Below are 22,212 nucleotides of genomic sequence, written 5' to 3'. Positions count from 1 at the left end.
CACATTACAGGGGGGGCAGGTACGGTATGAGGGGGGAGACTGGTACAGTTTATATTGGAGCAGGGGGCAGACAGCACATTACAGGGGGGCAGGTACGGTATGAGGGGGAGACTGGCACAGTTTATATTGGAGCAGGGGGCAGACACAGCACATTACAGGGGGGCAGGTACGGTATGAGGGGGAGACTGGTACAGTTTATATTGGAGCAGGGGGCAGACACAGCACATTACAGGGGGGCAGGTACGGTATGAGGGGGGGAGAGACTGGTACAGTTTATATTGGAGCAGGGGGCAGACAGCACATTACAGGGGGGCAGGTACGGTATGAGAGGGAGACTGGCACAGTTTATATTGGAGGAGGGGGCAGACAGCACATTACATGGGGCAGGTACGGTATGAGGGGGGAGACTTGTACAGTCTATATTGGAGCAGGGGGCAGACAGCACATTACAGGGGGGCAGGTACGTATGAGGGGGAGACTGGTACAGTTTATATTGGAGCAGGGGGCAGACAGCACATTACAGGGGGGCAGGTACGGTATGAGAGGGAGACTGGCACAGTTTATATTTGAGGAGGGGGCAGACAGCACATTACAGGGGGGCAGGTACGTATGAGGAGGAGACTGGTATAGTTTATATTGGAGCAGGGGGCAGACACAGCACATTCTGGGGGGCAGGTACGTATGAGGGGGAGACTGGCACAGTTTATATTGGAGCAGGGGGCAGACAGCACATTACGGGGGGCAGGTACGGTATGAGGGGGGAGACTGGCACAGTTTATATTGGAGCAGGGGGCAGACAGCACATTACGGGGGGCAGGTACGGTATGAGGGTGAGACTGGTACAGTTTATATTGGAGCAGGGGGCAGACACAGCACATTACAGGGGGGCAGGTACGGTATGAGGGGGAGACTGGTACAGTTTATATTGGAGCAGGGGCAGACAGCACATTACAGGGGGGCATATACGGTATGAGGGGGGAGACTGGTACAGTTTATATTGGAGCAGGGGGCAGACACAGCACATTACAGGGGGGCAGGTACGGTATGAGGGGGAGACTGGTACAGTTTATATTGGAGCAGGGGGCAGACAGCACATTACAGGGGGGCAGGTACGGTATGAGGGGGAGACTGGTACAGTTTATATTGGAGCAGGGGGCAGACAGCACATTACAGGGGGGCAGGTACGGTATGAGGGGGAGACTGGCACAGTTTATATTGGAGCAGGGGGCAGACAGCACATTACAGGGGGGGGCATGTATGGTATGAGGGGGGAGACTGGCACAGTTTATATTGGAGCAGGGGGCAGACAGCACATTACAGGGGGGCAGGTACGGTATGAGAGGGAGACTGGCACAGTTTATATTTGAGGAGGGGGCAGACAGCACATTACAGGGGGGCAGGTACGGTATGAGGGGGGAGACTGGTATAGTTTATATTGGAGCAGGGGGCAGACAGCACATTACAGGGGGGCAGGTACGGTATGAGGGGGGGAGACTGGTACAGTTTATATTGGAGCAAGGGGGCAGACAGCACATTACAGGGGGGCAGGTACGGTATGAGGGGGAGACTGGTACAGTTTATATTGGAGCAGGGGGCAGACAGCACATTAAAGGGGGGCAGGTACGGTATGAGGGGGAGACTGGTACAGTTTATATTGGAGCAGGGGGCAGACAGCACATTACATGGGGCAGGTACGGTATGAGGGGGAGACTGGTACAGTTTATATTGGAGCAGGGGGCAGACAGCACATTACAGGGGGGCAGGTACGGTAAGAGGGGGAGACTGGCACAGTTTATATTGGAGCAGGGGGCAGACAGCACATTACAGGGGGGCAGGTACGTATGAGGGGGAGACTGGCACAGTTTATATTGGAGCAGGGGGCAGACAGCACATTACGGGGGGCAGGTACGGTATGAGGGGGAGACTGGCACAGTTTATATTGGAGCAGGGGGCAGACAGCACATTACATGGGGCAGGTACGGTATGAGGGGGAGACTGGTACAGTTTATATTGGAGCAGGGGGCAGACACAGCACATTACAGGGGGGCAGGTACGGTATGAGGGGGGGAGAGACTGGTACAGTTTATATTGGAGCAGGGGGCAGACAGCACATTACAGGGGGGCAGGTACGGTATGAGAGGGAGACTGGCACAGTTTATATTGGAGGAGGGGGCAGACAGCACATTACATGGGGCAGGTACGGTATGAGGGGGGAGACTTGTACAGTCTATATTGGAGCAGGGGGCAGACAGCACATTACAGGGGGGCAGGTACGTATGAGGGGGAGACTGGTACAGTTTATATTGGAGCAGGGGGCAGACAGCACATTACAGGGGGGCAGGTACGGTATGAGAGGGAGACTGGCACAGTTTATATTTGAGGAGGGGGCAGACAGCACATTACAGGGGGGCAGGTACGTATGAGGAGGAGACTGGTATAGTTTATATTGGAGCAGGGGGCAGACACAGCACATTCTGGGGGGCAGGTACGTATGAGGGGGAGACTGGCACAGTTTATATTGGAGCAGGGGCAGACAGCACATTACGGGGGGCAGGTACGGTATGAGGGGGGAGACTGGCACAGTTTATATTGGAGCAGGGGGCAGACAGCACATTACAGGGGGGCAGGTACGGTATGAGGGGGGAGACTGGTACAGTTTATATTGGAGCAGGGGGCAGACACAGCACATTACAGGGGGGCAGGTACGGTATGAGGGGGGAGACTGGTACAGTTTATATTGGAGCAGGGGGCAGACACAGCACATTACAGGGGGCAGGTACGGTATGAGGGTGAGACTGGTACAGTTTATATTGGAGCAGGGGGCAGACACAGCACATTACAGGGGGGCAGGTACGGTATGAGGGGGAGACTGGTACAGTTTATATTGGAGCAGGGGGCAGACACAGCACATTACAGGGGGGGCAGGTACGGTATGAGGGGGAGACTGGTACAGTTTATATTGGAGCAGGGGGCAGACACAGCACATTACGGGGGGGCAGGTACGGTATGAGGGGGAGACTGGCACAGTTTATATTGGAGCAGGGGGCAGACAGCACATTACAGGGGGGGCATGTACGGTATGAGGGTGGAGACTGGCACAGTTTATATTGGAGCAGGGGGCAGACACAGCACATTACAGGGGGGCAGGTACGGTATGAGGGGGGAGACTGGTACAGTTTATATTGGAGCAGGGGGGCAGACAGCACATTACAGGGGGGCAGGTACGGTATGAGGGGGAGACTGGTACAGTTTATATTGGAGCAGGGGGCAGACAGCACATTACAGGGGGGCAGGTACGGTATGAGGGGGAGACTGGTACAGTTTATATTGGAGCAGGGGGCAGACAGCACATTACATGGGGCAGGTACGGTATGAGGGGGAGACTGGTACAGTTTATATTGGAGCAGGGGGCAGACAGCACATTACATGGGGCAGGTACGGTATGAGGGGGGAGACTGGCACAGTTTATATTGGAGCAGGGGGCAGACACAGCACATTACAGGGGGGCAGGTACGTATGATGGGGAGACTGGCACAGTTTATATTGGAGCAGGGGGCAGACAGCACATTACGGGGGGCAGGTACGGTATGAGGGGGAGACTGGCACAGTTTATATTGGAGCAGGGGCAGACACAGCACATTACAGGGGGGGCAGGTACGGTATGAGGGGGAGACTGGTACAGTTTATATTGGAGCAGGGGGCAGACACAGCACATTACAGGGGGGCAGGTACGGTAAGAGGGGGAGACTGGTACAGTTTATATTGGAGCAGGGGGCAGACAGCACATTACAGGGGGGCAGGTACGGTATGAGGGGGAGACTGGCACAGTTTATATTGGAGCAGGGGGCAGACAGCACATTACAGGGGGGGCATGTATGGTATGAGGGGGGAGACTGGCACAGTTTATATTGGAGCAGGGGGCAGACAGCACATTACAGGGGGGCAGGTACGGTATGAGGGGGGAGACTGGTACAGTTTATATTGGAGCAGGGGGCAGACAGCACATTACAGGGGGGGCAGGTACGGTATGAGGGGGAGACTGGCACAGTTTATATTGGAGCAGGGGGCAGACAGCACATTACAGGGGGGGCATGTATGGTATGAGGGGGGAGACTGGCACAGTTTATATTGGAGCAGGGGGCATACACAGCACATTACAGGGGGCAGGTACGGTATGAGGGGTGAGACTGGTACAGTTTATATTGGATCAGGGGGGCAGACAGCACATTACATGGGGCAGGTACGGTATGAGGGGGAGACTGGTACAGTTTATATTGGAGCAGGGGGCAGACACAGCACATTACAGGGGGGCAGGTACGGTATGAGGGGGGAGACTGGTACAGTTTATATTGGAGCAGGGGGCAGACAGCACATTACAGGGGGGCAGGTACGGTATGAGGGGGAGACTGGCACAGTTTATATTGGAGCAGGGGGCAAACACAGCACATTACAGGGGGGCATGTACGGTATGAGGGGGAGACTGGCACAGTTTATATTGGAGCAGGGGGCAGACAGCACATTACAGGGGGGGCATGTATGGTATGAGGGGGGAGACTGGCACAGTTTATATTGGAGCAGGGGGCAGACAGCACATTACAGGGGGGCAGCTACGGTATGAGGGGGAGACTGGTACAGTTTATATTGGAGCAGGGGGCAGACAGCACATTACAGGGGGGCAGGTACGTATGAGGGGGAGACTGGTACAGTTTATATTGGAGCAGGAGGCAGACAGCACATTACAGGGGGCAGGTACGGTATGAGGGGGAGACTGGCACAGTTTATATTGGAGCAGGGGGCAGACACAGCACATTACAGGGGGGCATGTACGGTATGAGGGGGGAGACTGGTATAGTTTATATTGGAGCAGGGGGCAGACACAGCACATTACAGGGGGGCAGGTATGGTACGAGGGGGAGACTGGCACAGTTTATATTGGAGCAGGGGGCAGACACAGCACATTACAGGGGGCAGGTACGGTATGAGGGGGGAGACTGGCACAGTTTATATTGGAGCAGGGGGCAGACACAGCACATTACAGGGGGGGCAGGTACGGTATGAGGGGGGAGACTGGTACAGTTTATATTGGAGCAGGGGGCAGACAGCACATTACAGGGGGGCAGGTACGGTATGAGGGGGAGACTGGCACAGTTTATATTGGAGCAGGGGGCAGACACAGCACATTACAGGGGGGCAGGTACGGTATGAGGGGGAGACTGGTACAGTTTATATTGGAGCAGGGGGGCAGACAGCACATTACAGGGGGGCAGGTACGGTATGAGGGGGAGACTGGTACAGTTTATATTGGAGCAGGGGGCAGACAGCACATTACAGGGGGGCAGGTACGGTATGAGGGGGGAGACTGGCACAGTTTATATTGGAGCAGGGGGCAGACATAGCACATTACAGGGGGGCAGGTACGGTATGAGGGGGAGACTGGTACAGTTTATATTGGAGCAGGGGGCAGACACAGCACATTACAGGGGGGCATGTACGGTATGAGGGGGAGACTGGTACAGTTTATATTGGAGCAGGGGACAGACAGCACATTACAGGGGGGCAGGTACGGTATGAGGGGGAGACTGGAACAGTTTATATTGGAGCAGGGGGCAGACAGCACATTACGGGGGGCAGGTACGGTATGAGGGGGGAGACTGGTACAGTTTATATTGGAGCAGGGGGCAGACACAGCACATTACAGGGGGCAGGTACGGTATGAGGGGGAGACTGGTACAGTTTATATTGGAGCAGGGGGCAGACAGCACATTACAGGGGGCAGGTACGGTATGAGGGGGGAGACTGGTACAGTTTATATTGGAGCAGGGGGCAGACACAGCACATTACAGGGGGGCAGGTACGCTATGAGGGGGGAGACTGGTACAGTTTATATTGGAGCAGGGGGCAGACAGCACATTACAGGGGGGCAGGTACGGTATGAGGGGGAGACTGGTACAGTTTATATTGGAGCAGGGGGCAGACACAGCACATTACAGGGGGGCAGGTACGGCATGAGGGGGGAGACTGGTACAGTTTATATTGGAGCAGGGGGCAGACAGTGCAGCAAAGAGAAAGGGGGAACTCGGGGAGACCAGCAGGCTGCACAGTGGTTACAGGACATGGTGACACAGGCCTGCACTAGGGCAGAGGTGAGCAGATGACAGCAGAGAGAAGAGGGGGCGTTTGGCAGTGACGCGGGCAGCCGGCAGGGGGCTATTGTGATGGCTTTTTCTGTACACACAGTGTGCTGCTTCAGCCTCCCACACACAGCAATTGCTTGCTTCTGCTTTATACATACTGGCGGCTCTGCAAATAATCCTGTGAGCTGCATGTACACACATGTCCAGCCAGCAGCCGTGTACACACAGCACACATTCCCTGTATATTACATGTTCCTATACGTGGTCAGTGGCTCATACAGACACCTTCCCCCTCTGCTGGCTACTGGTGGGTGCTCTGTTGCCCCATGTCCCAGGGAGAAAACCGTGTCGCCGACTACTGCCTAATACCTACCAGCCTTCCCGTACTTTTGGCCAGATGCATGACCGCCTCGGGCGGAGGACGTAGCTAATGCCTGACCGGTAACCCTGGCATTTATCCAACAGTTTTATACACAGTGCTAGCCTGCGTCTTACCATTTTACCAGCTGCTTTATTGGAGACCCTGCAATTGTATTCACTGAAAGATAAGAAATTCCTGCAGAAAAGCAGATACTAAAGGGGAATACACGGACACGATACAGCAGGGGGGGGGGGGGGACACCAGAATGCAACGGGCTTATATAACTGCCAGAATTCTCATACAAGATTCAAAAACAAACAGATCTTCTTTAAAGGGAACATCCGCGTAGTGTTCTGCGTTACATACCCAGCTGAAAAGGAGATGGAAAAACAACCCAATTGCATTCATACTGCCCCAGTCTGGGAGCATCTTCTGTTTATAGAACTGCGCATAAGATCACACTGAGGTGTTTGTTTGCCATAGAGTGAGGCTCTACGGCCTGTAATTTAATACCTATCATGATATCCAATAGGAAGTGATCTTACATCGTTCTCCTTTTCCACCCTGCTCAGACCTCGCGGTCCCAGAGCAGGGCGACGATTACAATATATATGATCTGTGGGAGACTACTGAGGAAACGGGGACCGTCAAACACAGGACGACCACCGTGCAGGGAACACCTGAGGACCCAAGCGTCCGCTACTTTGCATAACGATAGATTTTAGTTTAAAACGGAAGAAAAAGGGAACACTACAGACTTTCATACTAGTCCATCCTAGGGCCGAGAGTCATTTACAAACTGGTATGAACCCGTCACATTATGCACTGACAGACTACGAATGGATTGTGGGCCCAATGTGTACAGATCTCATATCCCAGCGACTAAGCTGAAACATAAAACGGCCGCGTGCCTAATTCAGACCTGATCACAGCAGTAAAATTGTTAGCTAATGGGCAAAACCATGTGCAGTGCAGGTGGGGCAGATGTAACATGTGCAGAGAGAGAGTTAGATTCGGGTGGGTTATAGTGTTTCTGTGCAGGGTAAATACTGTCTGCTTTATTTTTAAACTGCAATTTAGGTTTGAGTTTGAACACACCCCACCCAACGCTCTCTGCACATGTTACATCTGCCCCGCCTGCAGTGCACATGGTTTTGCCCATTAGCTAACACATTTGCTGCTGCAATCAGGTCTGAATTAGATCCCATGTGTGACCACATACACATTGACATGTTCACACGGATAAAAGTGCCCCATCAAATCCTACGGGATTCAGAATGCAGAAACAAACCATGTGAAATGAGATCAATTGGATTGAAAGACTAAAGAAAGCTCCTCATGCGGCAGGAGGAGGACCCTGTCCTGGGCCCATCCTGCAATACACAGAGGGGGTCATTCCGAGTTGATCGCTCGCTAGCCGTTTTTAGCAGCCGTGCAAACGCACTGTCGCCGCCCACAGGGGAGTGTATTTTAGCATAGCAGGAGTGCGAACGCCTGTGCAGCAAAGCGCCTGCAAAAACATTTTGTTCTAAACAAGACCAGCCCTGTAGTTACTTATCCTGTGCGATGATTGCTGCGACGAGTGACACAGTAATGACATCAGATACCCGCCCAGCAAACGCCCGGCCATACCTGCGTTTTTCCAAACACTCCCAGAAAACGGTCAGATGACACCCAGAAACGCCTTCTTCCTGTCAATCTCCCTGCGTTCGGCTGTGCGATTGGAATCATCGCTAGAACCAGTGCAAAACCACAAGAGACTTTGTACAACGTGCGTGCGCATTGCATGCGCAGATTGGGCGTTTTTTTCACTGATCGCTACGCAGCGAACTACGGCAGCTAGCGATCAACTCGGAATGACCCCAATCCCCCCCCGATACACCTATAACACAAGGAGAAAGCAATGGCCGTACGACGGAGCAGGAGACGCACTCTCTGGCAGCCTCAGAAGAGACCTCTAGCAGGTGACATCACTGGGGGGGCTAGAGACTCACCCATGCTGTGTGCTCCCGCAGGTAACATCCTTTATATTCAATAGTGTTCGGGTGTCGCAGCTTCTGGAGAAACTTCACTTCTTTTATGATGTCCTGCCATTTCTGTGGGCAGTAGGAGAACATCAGTACGAGACCGCAAGAGCACCCTCGTCTCCCAAGTCTGTCCCAGAGACACCCACCTCATTAGACTGCTTTCCACTGTAGGACATCTTCTTAATGGCAACCACCTCATTATTCCGGATATCACGGGCCTGGAAAAAGGAGAGTCAGACGTGTGCATTAGTGGCTGGGAAGAGCTGACGGCAAACAACAGCTTCTGCTAGTGGTACTCACAAAATAGACAGCTCCGAAGCTGCCGTGCCCAATCTCCCGCAGGTCTGCAAACAGCTTCTCCGGGTCATCTTTGAAGAACAGCTCGGCTACCTCTGGGTCCTTCAGACTGCCAGCCCGGGCGTTGGACGGCATGACCAGGGCCAGAGGAAGCCCTCCGCGGGACACCGCCACCACGCCCACGGAGGTTGGACCCTCTGAGAGCTGCGGAGAGTAAGAATTATTAAAAGTTATCAGTGAGACCAACACATATTTATGTAATCCAAGCACACAACGTGTGGATTTATTAGTTATTTGTGTGCCAAGAAACTGGAGTACCAAGAGGAAATCCGCGCAAACATGGGGAGAACATACAAACCACGCACAAATCAGCCACGACAAGGGTAATTAACTCATGAACTTAGGGCCTGACACGTTTAAGTAAAGCAAAAAAAAAGCAACTGGGCAAAACCCTGTTGCACTGCAGGTGGAGCAGACTTAACGTGCAGAGACAGTTAGATTTGGGTGGGTTATAGTGCAGGGTAAATACTGGCTGCTTTTGCATGTAGCCCACAAAAGTCAACTCTATTCTTGCATTGCAGTTCAGATTTCAGTTTGAACACACCCCGCCCAAATCTAATCTCTCTGCACATGTTACGTCTGCCCCACCTGCAGTGCCGCATGTTTTTGCCCAGTTGTTTGCTTTACTTACAAACATGATTGATTAAGGCCTTTAATAACTGGATACACACGATAAGATTATCTGTCCAATCTCCTGGTTGGAATGAAAACCTGATAATGTATGGGAGCAAGTGACAATTAAACAGTTTGCTCCCAAATACTGGAAAACAGACACAAATGGTCAGACAAATTGGTTAAATCCGTTCGATTTAATCAATTTATCCAAACGACAGTTTTTGTCCATATTCCGGAATTTGGGAGCAAATGGTAGATGGTCATTTGCTCTCTTATCTTACCAGATTTCCGTTCCAACCAGCCAGATTGTACAGATAATCTTAAACAAGGCACACACTGGAGCGTCTGGGACTTATTCAGACATCGGAACGAATCCCTGTGTGCCTGGATTGCCCGTATACACTGGGGCAATTTTAATGACGGGCGGAACTTCATTAGCATCTACAGGACATTAACAATATAGTGAGGTTTGATGTGCAGCACGTGAAATCTGACTGTCGCTAGTGACCGCAGGCACCCTCATACAGGACATACACACTGCCTGATATGTCTGAATCCAGCGATGTCATCTGAGCCGGCGGTTCGGACCAACAGGTCGCTATTCATAGGGTGTTTCCAGCTTTAGCGCTGTGAGGCAGTGAGAATACCACTATGACATGTATACTGACAAATAGCCAACTAGGAAATGAATAAGGGCCAACAAAGCACAGGTAAGTGACCAATAACAGTCCTGTTGAGGAAACTGGATGCAGAGATGAACAGGTGATGCAGAAGGTGGGGGTGCGGCAGGAGGGGGAAACGGGGTGCAGAGGGGAGGCAGGAGGGGGAAATGGGATGCAGAGGGGAGGCGGTGGAATGGGATGCAGAGGAGAGGGCAGAAACAGAATGTAGAGGGGACGGAGGAGGGGGGAACAGGATGCAGTGGGGAGGCGGTGGAATGGGATGCAAGGGAGAGGAGGAGGAGCAGCTGGGATGCAAGGGAGAGGAGGAGGAGCAGCTGGGATGCAAGGGAGAGGAGGAGGAGCAGCTGGGATGAAGGAGAGAGGAGGAGGAGCAGCTGGGATGAAGGAGAGAGGAGGAGGAGCAGCTGGGATGAAGGAGAGAGGAGGAGGAGCAGCTGGGATGAAGGAGAGAGGAGGAGGAGCAGCTGGGATGAAGGAGAGAGGAGGAGGAGCAGCTGGGATGAAGGAGAGAGGAGGAGGAGCAGCTGGGATGAAGGAGAGAGGAGGAGGAGCAGCTGGGATGAAGGAGAGAGGAGGAGGAGCAGCTGGGATGAAGGAGAGAGGAGGAGGAGCAGCTGGGATGAAGGAGAGAGGAGGAGGAGCAGCTGGGATGAAGGAGAGAGGAGGAGGAGCAGCTGGGATGAAGGAGAGAGGAGGAGGAGCAGCTGGGATGAAGGAGAGAGGAGGAGGAGCAGCTGGGATGAAGGAGAGAGGAGGAGGAGCAGCTGGGATGAAGGAGAGAGGAGGAGGAGCAGCTGGGATGAAGGAGAGAGGAGGAGGAGCAGCTGGGATGAAGGGGAGAGGAGCAGGAGCTGGGATGCAGGGGAGAGGAGCAGGAGCTGGGATGCAGGGGAGAGGAGCAGGAGCTGGGATGAAGGGGAGAGGAGGAGGAGCAGCTGGGATGAAGGGGAGAGGAGCAGGAGCTGGGATGCAGGGGAGAGGAGCAGGAGCTGGGATGCAGGGGAGAGGAGCAGGAGCTGGGATGCAGGGGAGAGGAGGAGGAGGAGGAGCTGGGATGCAGGGGAGAGGAGGAGGAGCAGCTGGGATGCAGGGGAGAGGAGGAGGAGCAGCTGGGATGAAGGAGAGAGGAGGAGGAGCAGCTGGGATGAAGGAGAGAGGAGGAGGAGCAGCTGGGATGAAGGAGAGAGGAGGAGGAGCAGCTGGGATGAAGGAGAGAGGAGGAGGAGGAGCAGCTGGGATGAAGGAGAGAGGAGGAGGAGCAGCTGGGATGAAGGAGAGAGGAGGAGCAGGAGCTGGGATGAAGGAGAGAGGAGGAGGAGCAGCTGGGATGAAGGAGAGCGGAGGAGGAGCAGCTGGGATGAAGGAGAGCGGAGGAGGAGCAGCTGGGATGAAGGAGAGCGGAGGAGGAGCAGCTGGGATGAAGGAGAGAGGAGGAGCAGCAGCTGGGATGAAGGAGAGAGGAGGAGCAGCAGCTGGGATGAAGGGGAGAGGAGGAGGAGGAGCTGGGATGCAGGGGAGAGGAGGAGGAGGAGCTGGGATGAAGGGGAGAGGAGCAGGAGCTGGGATGAAGGGGAGAGGAGCAGGAGCTGGGATGCAGGGGAGAGGAGGAGGAGGAGGAGCTGGGATGCAGGGGAGAGGAGGAGGAGCTGGGATGCAGGGGAGAGGAGCAGGAGCTGGGATGCAGGGGAGAGGAGGAGGAGGAGGAGCTGGGATGCAGGGGAGAGGAGGAGGAGCTGGGATGCAGGGGAGAGGAGGAGGAGCAGCTGGGATGAAGGAGAGAGGAGGAGGAGTTGGGATGCAGGGGAGAGGAGGAGGAGCTGGGATGAAGGAGAGAGGAGGAGGAGCAGCTGGGATGAAGGAGAGAGGAGGAGGAGCAGCTGGGATGAAGGAGAGAGGAGGAGGAGCAGCTGGGATGAAGGAGAGAGGAGGAGGAGCAGCTGGGATGAAGGAGAGAGGAGGAGCAGCAGCTGGGATGCAGGGGAGAGGAGGAGGAGCTGGGATGCAGGGGAGAGGAGGAGGAGGAACTGGGATGCAGGGGAGAGGATGAGGAGGAGCTGGGATGCAGGGGAGAGGAGGAGGAGGAGCTGGAATGCAGGGGAGAGGAGGAGCTGGGATGCAGGAAGGAGAGGAGGAGGAGGAGCTGGGATGCAGGGGAGAGGAGGAGGAGGAGCTGGGATGCAGGGGAGAGGAGGAGCTGGGATGCAGGGGAGAGGAGGAGGAGCTGGGATGCAGGAAGGAGGAGGAGCTGGGATGCAGGAAGGAGGAGGAGCTGGGATGCAGGAAGGAGGAGGAGCTGGGATGCAGGAAGGAGGAGGAGCTGGGATACAGGAAGGAGGAGGAGCTGGGATACAGAAAGGAGGAGGAGCTGGGATACAGGAAGGAGGAGGAGCTGGGATACAGGAAGGAGGAGGAGCTGGGATGCAGAGCTGTTGGTGAGAAAACAGAAGGGAGACAAAATGGGAGGGTGCAAACAGGAGGGAAAGGTATACAGAGGTGGGAGGAGCACAGAACGGGAAGCAGGGGGGATAGTTCAGCCACTGATTGGAAGGGCTCAGGAATAGGTAACCAGGAAAAAGGGAACACCACAGATCAGAAATAAAATGGGGGTCTTCTCAAAGGTGATAGTGAAATGAAGCAGAGTGAGCTAAGGGGGCGACAGAGGAGACGGGAGGATACAGGAGGAGTGACTGACACATCCAACAAGAGACAGGGTGCCCGAAAGCGGAGGACATGGGAATAGGGATATGGAGAGATAGAGATAGATAGATATATATATTTATATTATTTTTAAAGCAGATTTAAGTACAGTAGTATGATATATAAACATATTACCCGGTTATGTCCTATGTACCAACAGCTACAATTAACCCTTCCCTGCCATGCACATTATCTCCGTAAAAAGATTATACTAACTTGTCTAGCCAGGTAGATTATATGCATTGACCCGTTCCCTGCTGGAAAGCTTTAGTTGGGAAAAACACAGATGCAGCAGAGCAGCCGCCTCCTCTGCTGCTGACAGCCCTAGTTACAGCGTTACTATTGGTTCTCACATAGAGGGGCAGGAAACAAGTCAGCCAGAGCAATAATACCCAATACATCCATCTGCTGCCCCGTCACCATTCCGTCACACAGGACACGGAACCGTCCTTTCCCTTACGCCGACTGACCCCATACATCTCACCCTTCACCCTCACCTGCACCGACCCCTATATTACATCTTTACCCCGTACTGCCACTGACCCCATACATCTCACCCTTCACCCTCACCTGCACCGACCCCTATATTACACCTTTACCATGACTGCCACTGACCTCATACATCTCACCCTCGCCTGCCGCTGACCCCTATTTTACACCTTCACCCCGTCCTGCCACTGACCCCATACATCTCACCCTCGCCTGTGCTGACCCCTATATTACACCTTTACCCCGTCCTGCCACTGACCTCATACATCTCACCCTCGCCTGCTGATGACCCATACATCTCACCCTCGCCTGCCGCTGACCCATACATCTCACCCTCGCCTGCCGCTGACCCCTATATTACACCTTTACCCCGTCCTGCCACTGACCTCATACATCTCACCCTCGCCTGCCGCTGACCCATACATCTCACCCTCACCGACCCCTATATTACACCTTTACCCCGTCCTGCCACTGACCTCATACATCTCACCCTCGCCTGCCGCTGACCCCTATATTACACCTTTACCCCGTCCTGCCACTGACCCCATACATCTCACCCTCGCCTGCCGCTGACCCCTATATTACACCTTTACCCCGTCCTGCCACTGACCCCATACATCTCACCCTCGCCTGCCGCTGACCCCTATATTACACCTTTACCCCGTCCTGCCACTGACCCCATACATCTCACCCTCGCCTGCCGCTGACCCCTATATTACACCTTTACCCCGTCCTGCCACTGACCTCATACATCTCACCCTCGCCTGCTGCTGACCCATACATCTCACCCTCGCCTGCCGCTGACCCCTATATTACACCTTTACCCCATACTGCCACTGACCCCATACATCTCACCCTCGCCTGCCGCTGACCCCTATATTACACCTTTCCCCTGACTGCCACTGACCCCATACATCACACCCTCTCCTGCCGCTGACCCCTATATTACACCTTTACCCCATACTGCCACTGACCCCATACATATCACCCTCGTCTGCCGCTGACCCCTATATTACACCTTTACCCCCGACTGCCACTGACCCCATACATCTCACCCTCGCCTGCCGCTGACCCCTATATTACACCTTTACCCCCGACTGCCACTGACCCCATACACCTCACCCTCACCTGCCGCTGACCCCTATATTACACCTTTACCCCCGACTGCCACTGACCCCATACATCTCACCCTCTCCTGCCGCTGACCCATACATCTCACCATCTCCTGCCACTGACCCCATACATCTCACCCTCGCCTGCCACTGACCCCTATATTACACCTTCACCCCGTACTGCCACTGGCCCCATACATCTCACCCTCTCCTGCCGCTGACCCCTATATTACACCTTCACCCCGTACTGCCACTGACCCCATACATCTCACCCTCTCCTGCCGCTGACCCCTACATTACACCTTTACCCCCGACTGCCACTGACTCCACACATCTCACCCTCTCCTGCCGCTGACCCATACATCTCACCCTCTCCTGCCACTGACCCATACATCTCACCCTCTCCTGCCACTGACCCATACATCTCACCCTCTCCTGCCACTGACCCATACATCTCACCCTCGCCTGCCGCTGACCCCTATATTACACCTTCACCCCGTACTGCCTCTGACCCCATACATCTCACCCTCGCCTGCCGCTGACCCCTATATTACACCTTTACCCCGTACTGCCACTGACCCCATACATCTCACCCTCGCCTGTGCTGACCCCTACATTACACCTTTACCCCGAATGTCACTGACCCCATACATCTCACCCTCTCCTGCCCCCTATATTACACCTTTACCCCGAACTGCCACTGACCCCATACATCTCACCCTCACCTACCGCTGACCCCTATATTACACCTTTCCCCTGACTGCCACTGACCCCATACATCTCACCCTCACCTACCGCTGACCCCTATATTACACCTTTCCCCTGACTGCCACTGACCCCATACATCTCACCCTCGCCTGCCGCTGACCCCTATATTACACCTTTACCCCGAATGTCACTGACCCCATACATCTCACCCTCTCCTGCCCCCTATATTACACCTTTACCCCAAACTGCCACTGACCCCATACATCTCACCCTCGCCTGCCGCTGACCCCTATATTACACCTTCACCCCGAATGTCACTGACCCCATACATCTCACCCTCTCCTGCCCCCTATATTACACCTTTACCCCAAACTGCCACTGACCCCATACATCTCACCCTCACCTACCGCTGACCCCTATATTACACCTTTCCCCTGACTGCCACTGACCCCATACATCTCACCCTCGCCTGTGCGGACCCCTATATTACACCTTTACCCAGAATGTCACTGACCCCATACATCTCACCCTCTCCTGCCCCCTATATTACACCTTTAGCCCGAACTGCCACTGACCCCATACATCTCACCCTCACCTACCACTGACCCCTATATTACACTTTTACCCCGTACTGCCACTGACCCCATACATCTCACCTTCGCCTGCCGCTGACCCCTATATTACACCTTTACCCCATACTGCCACTGACCCCATACATCTCACCCTCACCTACCACTGACCCCTATATTACACTTTTACCCCGTACTGCCACTGACCCCATACATCTCACCTTCGCCTGCCGCTGACCCCTATATTACACCTTTACCCCATACTGCCACTGACCCCATACATCTCTGCACCTGGCACAGTACACTGCACACCGCAGAGCTTGTATGTGCTTTTCCGTCTCTTACCTAGACTCTCTACTACTCAATACGCCCTACAAGGGCACCTAACCCCCCGCTTCTACCCCCCTGATGCAGCAATGTTTCTATACCACGGTCATACTTAGTCTTGTACGGTAAGTCACTGTTTTCTCGTTTTGCTCATTACTTTTAGGCACTGCGGAACCCTTTTGGCATCATAAATAAACTATGAGGATTATGATGATGATAGTAATAATAAAAAAGCATAATTACTTTCATCTCCATCATGTGCCCAAATACACAACCTGCCGCGTATACAGAGAAATACAACACATTATGCCTCACACCACGGCATGGCGAACATGCCACATACTTTTAACACAGCTTCCCAATACGCACTATGGGTCTCCCAGCCAATGTTCCACCATCTGTAATCATACAGTCCACTACAGACTAGTAAAGAACCATGCAGTAATCTCTCTATAGGATCTCCCCTTCTCTATGCAGCTTAGTAATAGTAATGATATACTTCACGTGCAGATAGAGAATCCTGCGCCGTACAGAGCTGGTGAGCCTGGCACAGTTATAGCTGGCTGTATACACCGAAGCAGACACATAACATAATGGTGTTATATAGCAAGCATTGCTGCATGTGTACGCTGACTGGTAAGGGGTATATAATGCCAGCTGCGACTCCTGTCTCTAACAACATTTCTAATATAGAGAAAAGGGCCCTTCCTGTCATATATACGGCTATTAGACGTCTTACCCGTTACACGTCTCAGCTCCAAGGGAACTTCAAATGCAATTAATTTGGAAGTTGTACATTAATCGGGATGTAGTCATTAAGTCGACAGTAACACTCTTACAGTGTCAACACGTGAAACGCCGACATTGTCAGTATGCTGACAAACGGGTTAGGCACTAGGGGGAGGTTAGTGTTAGGCTACGGGGACGGAAGGGTCAAGTTTAGGCTGCGAGGGCGAGACGGTTAGGCCCTAGGGGGAGTTTAGGATTAGGCTGTGGGAGCAGGAGGGTTAGGCCCTAGGGGTGGTTATGGCTAGGCTGCAGGGGTGGGATGGTCAGGCAGGCACTGGGGATGGGGGAGGGGTAGCAGGCGTTAGGCTGTGGGGAGCAGGTGGCTTAAGCACTGGAGGGAGGTTAGGTTTAATCTGTGGGAGCAGGAGGATCAGGCCCTAGGGCAGGGGAACCTGTGGCCCTCTAGCTGTTGAACTACACATCCCAGCATGCCCTGCAATAGTTTTAGCATGGCCCAATAGCAAAACTGTAGCAGGGCATGCTGGTATGTGTAGTTCAACAACAGCTGGAGGGCCAAAGGTTCCCCACCCCTGCCCTAGGGGGAGGTTAGGTTTAAGCTTTGGGAGCAGAAGGGTTAGGGCCTAGGGAAGGTTAGGGCTAAGCTGCAGGGATTGGCGGTTGGGTGTTAGGCTGGCACTGGGAGGGGGTTGGATAGGGTTAGGCTGTGGGCGAGGGACGGTTAGGCCCTACGGGGAGGTTAAGGTTAGGTTGTGGGAGCAGGACAGGTAGGCCCTAGGGAAGGGGCTAGGCTGCAGGGGGAGGACGTTAGGGTTAGGAGTAGAGATTATGGATAGGGACGATTCTGCTGGAACAGACAGTCACATGACCACCAGGACCATAAAGATATCACTAGCCATTAGCCATGATGTTGAATTACACAGCTGCCTGCTCAAATAGTCACCCCACATGTTTTATAAAAGGGATTTAGAATTAACAAATATCATGGATATACAGAGTAGTCAGACCAGAGGACGTTCCAGTGTACAACAGGTTGGCATGTTCACTACGCCTGCTCTAGAGGGTGTTGGGCATGAAAATACCGGGAGGTCAGTGGTTTCTCAGAGGCTTAAACCCCCCCCACCATCCACCGTCCGTTACCTAGATCTCTTTTGAGCCCCGTTCTAGAGGTGTTTGCTCTAGACTACAGCTGAAGCTCTTGACCATGTCTGCAGGCTGTTACGCATGGAGTTACTGCCACTTGATTGGCTGATTAAGTAGGAATACCTGTGTGTTTATTAAAGAACCCATTGTGTACGTAGTTATTAGATATATGTATGTAAAATATATTTCTGCTTACATTTTTCAGAAATGAACAAAGGGCTATAGATACGAGGGGAGACATCATATGGTTTTTTTCTGCTGCGACATGCAGGTGGGTAGGTGAGAGCTCGCATAAACATGGATCTGTCCTTGCCTTCTAATGGATTATGGCGGTGGTGATGTAATGGTGCGGGGGAACATTTCTTGGCTCCCACTGGGTGCCTAAATACGGACTGAGCAGTGTATAAATGCCACAGCCCGCCGGACTGTTGCTATTGACCCCGTGCACCCCCCCATTACTTCCGCAGCATCCCCATCCTCTATTGGAGACTCCCAGCAGAATGAGGCGCAGGTAACAACACACATCATCTCACGCTGGTAGGATGAAAATGCGCTCAGCGTGAGTCAAGGGCCACCGCCGTTACCGGGTCTCAGTACAACACAGCACCTACGGGGTGTGGGTGGGGGGCGAGTCGCAGGGTGAATGTGCAGCCGCTAAATCTGCAAAGCCGTTAGGTTACCATGGAGTTTGTAATGAATGTTTACTCAGGATGTTCCGAGGTAATGAGGGGTCATTTTATATATAAATAGCATTCAATACAAAATATACACCTGGAAATATGAAATACATTAGTACATACTGTGACCGTGTACCTGCACCGCTGGCTGGGGTGGAACGCAGCTATTTTAGGCTGTGTGTGACTTCAGAAGATTTACAGACAAAGCCCGGTCGCGCACGGAAGAAACGCAGATTTCTCTCCGCTGCTGCTAAATTCCACTAACACTTTGTACATCGCAATATCATTAAGGTGCATTTAACCCCTTCAGTGACAAGTTTTCAATTTACAAACACACCCTGGGGGATTTGTTTTTAAACTGAACCCTTGCGGCGCCCGGGAATCAGCATAAGCCATTTTACAGCTAAGCCCACCCCCCCACCCCCCCCAGCCAATAGGAGTCCGGGGGGGGCGGGCTAAACTCCATAATGGAGTATGCCGATTCCCGGGCGCCGTGCTTGCTGCACGGCTTGTCCCCGGGGAATCAGTCAGTAGTATGGCCGGAAATCTTTGAGGGTTGCCAGCGCTGGCTACCTCGGAAGATTTCCGGGCAAACCACTGAAGAGGTTAAAGGATTTAAATTTAAAAAAAAAAAATTTAAACAGACAGAGGTAGGATGGCCCTGCTCAAAAGCTTACAATCTATAGAGAAATAGACAAGGACAGGCGTTATCTACTGCATAATGATCCGGCCAGATTGCAGATGTTCTGGGGTGTATGATATGGTCACACAGCAATGTTGGCCAAGGGTCAGGAGGCTGTGAAAGTAGAGAAAGACAATCTATGCCAGGTTGTGCGTGGACGGTACAATAGCTTTGTACACGGTCATGAATCCCCAACCAGACAAATACTACGGTTTTCTGGAAGTTATTGCTTCGTTAGTAGTGGCAGTGAAACGCGTAGGCTTTCCGTGTTTGCTCAGACATAGAAGACGGGTTGGAGGGGTGACTAGACAAATCCATCCTGATCCTAACTACTACAGGACTCCAATACAAGATACACGGATGCGCTGGAAAACAGGGTCACCATTTTTAGTTATATACAGAGAAGAGGAAAAACACTGGGAAAAAGTTTGAGAGTTTTGTCCCTTATTGATGGGTTACATTGTTCTGCGACTTCTGACAGCTACAGTCATGCGAAACGCGTGCACTTTACTTGCTATGTGGGGCTTGGCACCTGTATGTAGAACGTCTCAGTTATGACTTCTGCCAGGCACCCCAGTAACCACATCTAGCAGCAGATGGGCTGGTGAATAGGGCGAGCTCTCTTCCACTCGCCGGGAACGCATTCTAGCATATGGGGACAGCCACCTCCAGGGAACGGCTTCTCCCATGTGCCTAATTAGTCATGTAGTGCCAACAAGGACACCCAACCGCTGTTTATGTGTAAGTCAGGTGCCTCCTGGCTCACTGAGGTTCCAAGCTGTAGCCGGCGGCAATGGGAGAGAGCCATACACAAACACTTTACATCAAAAGGAAGCGGTGAGGACGTGCGTCCATTGACTTCAGCAGAGATTACTTCCAGCGCATCGGCTACATCGATTTCCTCCTAAGTGTGGATACTGGCCAGGTGCGCACAACTGCCGGACGCTCATGGCTGGCGGCCCCTTGCTGCACCGATCTGGAACTGAAACACACACTGCCGGCTACGTAGAACGGCCCCAATCGTCCCTGACTGCACAGACTCGGAGACGCAGCTTCCCTGCGACACCAGCCATATGACCTATTCACCACCGACACGGAACTATTACTTACATAATCCGCCGACGGCTCACAGAACAATGCTTACTGCAGGGAAGGACTTCATTACACTCTGGAGGGCAGATGTACTAAAGCCTTGGAGAGAGCTAAAGTAGCAGCCAATCAGCTCCCAACTCATTTTTCAAACACAGCCTGTAACACGACAGCTTAGAACGGATTGGCTGGTTGTTTCTCTCTCTCCACTTTAACACTCTCTAAGGCTTAGTAAATATCCCCCTATATCTAAGTCACACCACATGTTCTGCACAGTCCAGGCTTGGGCTATTAGAGCTATAGCGAACGTTACTTACATCCAATCTGCTGACTGTAGTGTTACCAACTCAACTTAACACTGGAGCAATACGGGGATTTTAGAGGCTTTTGTAAATGTTTATGGGGGGAATTCAATTGTTTTTACTGCAGCTATTAGTTTTGGGTGCCCGACGGAGCAACTCCGTTGTCGTAACTGCAGCGTTTCCTGTTGCGCCCTCTAGTTTAGTCTGGTTTTGCCGCTATACATCGCTAAACCCTGTCTAATCGGGGAGCTATAATTAAAGGGCGCCCGACACAATTGAATTACAACAATGGGCACCCATTATCGCAGCTTAAAAACAACAACTGAATTGCTCCTTATATGTTTATGTTTCTTACTTACTATGACAGTTATCATGCTACAGCTTCAATGGTCTTATATGATGCACTAGGAACATCTGTGTGTATATTATATGTGCTGCCTCTTTTCTATAACCTAACAATTGTCAGGTGCTGATAACACCTGCGATAGCCCCCTGGTTACACACGGACCCTCAGCAGGACCTGTACACAGGAGCCCTTAAGACTTCTATTGTTTTATGAAATAGAAGGGGGTTCACAAAAGCGAGAGGGTGAAGACAGAAATAAAAGGTGTAGTTCTGTATGTAGGGGGAAGATATTTACCTACACACAGCAGGCTTCCTGTCACATGACATGAGGCGTCACTGAGCAGTACGGCAAATGTATATATACCAGACCAGTCACACGGAGGCGAGGTGCGAGACCTTTACATATAGATGTGTGAATGGCGTCAGTGGTTCTTGTAAGACTGATTGTATTTTTGCATAACAGATTCTCACAAGACACCAGGACGATTAGGAATGGGAGAACCTCAGAGGGGGAAACAACAAACATCTAACCTGAAATGGACACATCTCTGCACCAATTCTCCCCGACCTCAAGGCTGAATTGAGACCTTCGCCCACCCCCTATCTGCTACCGACCCTCCACTCTGCTGGCTGCTGTGATATGGGGCTCACACGGTTCCGATTGCTCCTTCTCTGTATGAACACCCGTCTCCCCCCGGGCTCTATCCTCAGGACCTTTTCTCACTCTACACCTCTTACCCATCAGACTACGATATCACCTGTACGCCTAAGACGCCCACATTTACCACACGACCCCCATCTTCTCCTATATCACCTGCTACGCGACGCCCATCCTCTCTACAGATTTCTAAAAACACAACCTCTCCAAAACTGGAGCTACAGTCACGATTCACCTTTCCTCTCCAACATCCAGTCCCTCTCCATAACAGTTCCAGGATCAGGTACACCCAGTATAATCACAAAAAATAAGATTTTACTTACCGATAAATCTATTTCTCATAGTCCGTAGTGGATGCTGGGGACTCCGTCAGGACCATGGGGAATAGCGGCTCCGCAGGAGACAGGGCACAAAAGCAAGCTTTTAGGATCACATGGTGTGTACTGGCTCCTCCCCCTATGACCCTCCTCCAAGCCTCAGTTAGGTACTG

At 52.7% G+C, this 22,212-nt stretch overlaps 1 protein-coding gene across 3 annotated transcripts in view; it reads right to left on the bottom strand.

Moving 5' to 3' along the window:
• The window catches only part of TAOK2 (TAO kinase 2), a 127,610-nt gene that overhangs the window by 91,493 nt on the left and 13,905 nt on the right, over positions 1–22,212 (bottom strand). For all 3 annotated transcript variants that reach the window (XM_063935265.1, XM_063935264.1, XM_063935266.1), the window contains 3 exons: positions 8,823–9,023; positions 8,669–8,740; positions 8,490–8,591 (listed from right to left, as the gene is read on the bottom strand). In XM_063935265.1, coding sequence (XP_063791335.1) covers positions 8,490–8,591; positions 8,669–8,740; positions 8,823–8,954 — 306 coding nt within the window. In that variant the 5' untranslated portion in view covers positions 8,955–9,023. The remainder of the gene's footprint in view (positions 1–8,489; positions 8,592–8,668; positions 8,741–8,822; positions 9,024–22,212) is intronic.

This window comes from Pseudophryne corroboree, chromosome 7, assembly GCF_028390025.1.
Source record: "Pseudophryne corroboree isolate aPseCor3 chromosome 7, aPseCor3.hap2, whole genome shotgun sequence".
NCBI classification, from domain to species: Eukaryota; Metazoa; Chordata; class Amphibia; order Anura; family Myobatrachidae; genus Pseudophryne; species Pseudophryne corroboree.
Note: the sequence above shows the minus strand (reverse complement) of the source record. Positions and strands in the feature narration are given on the sequence as shown.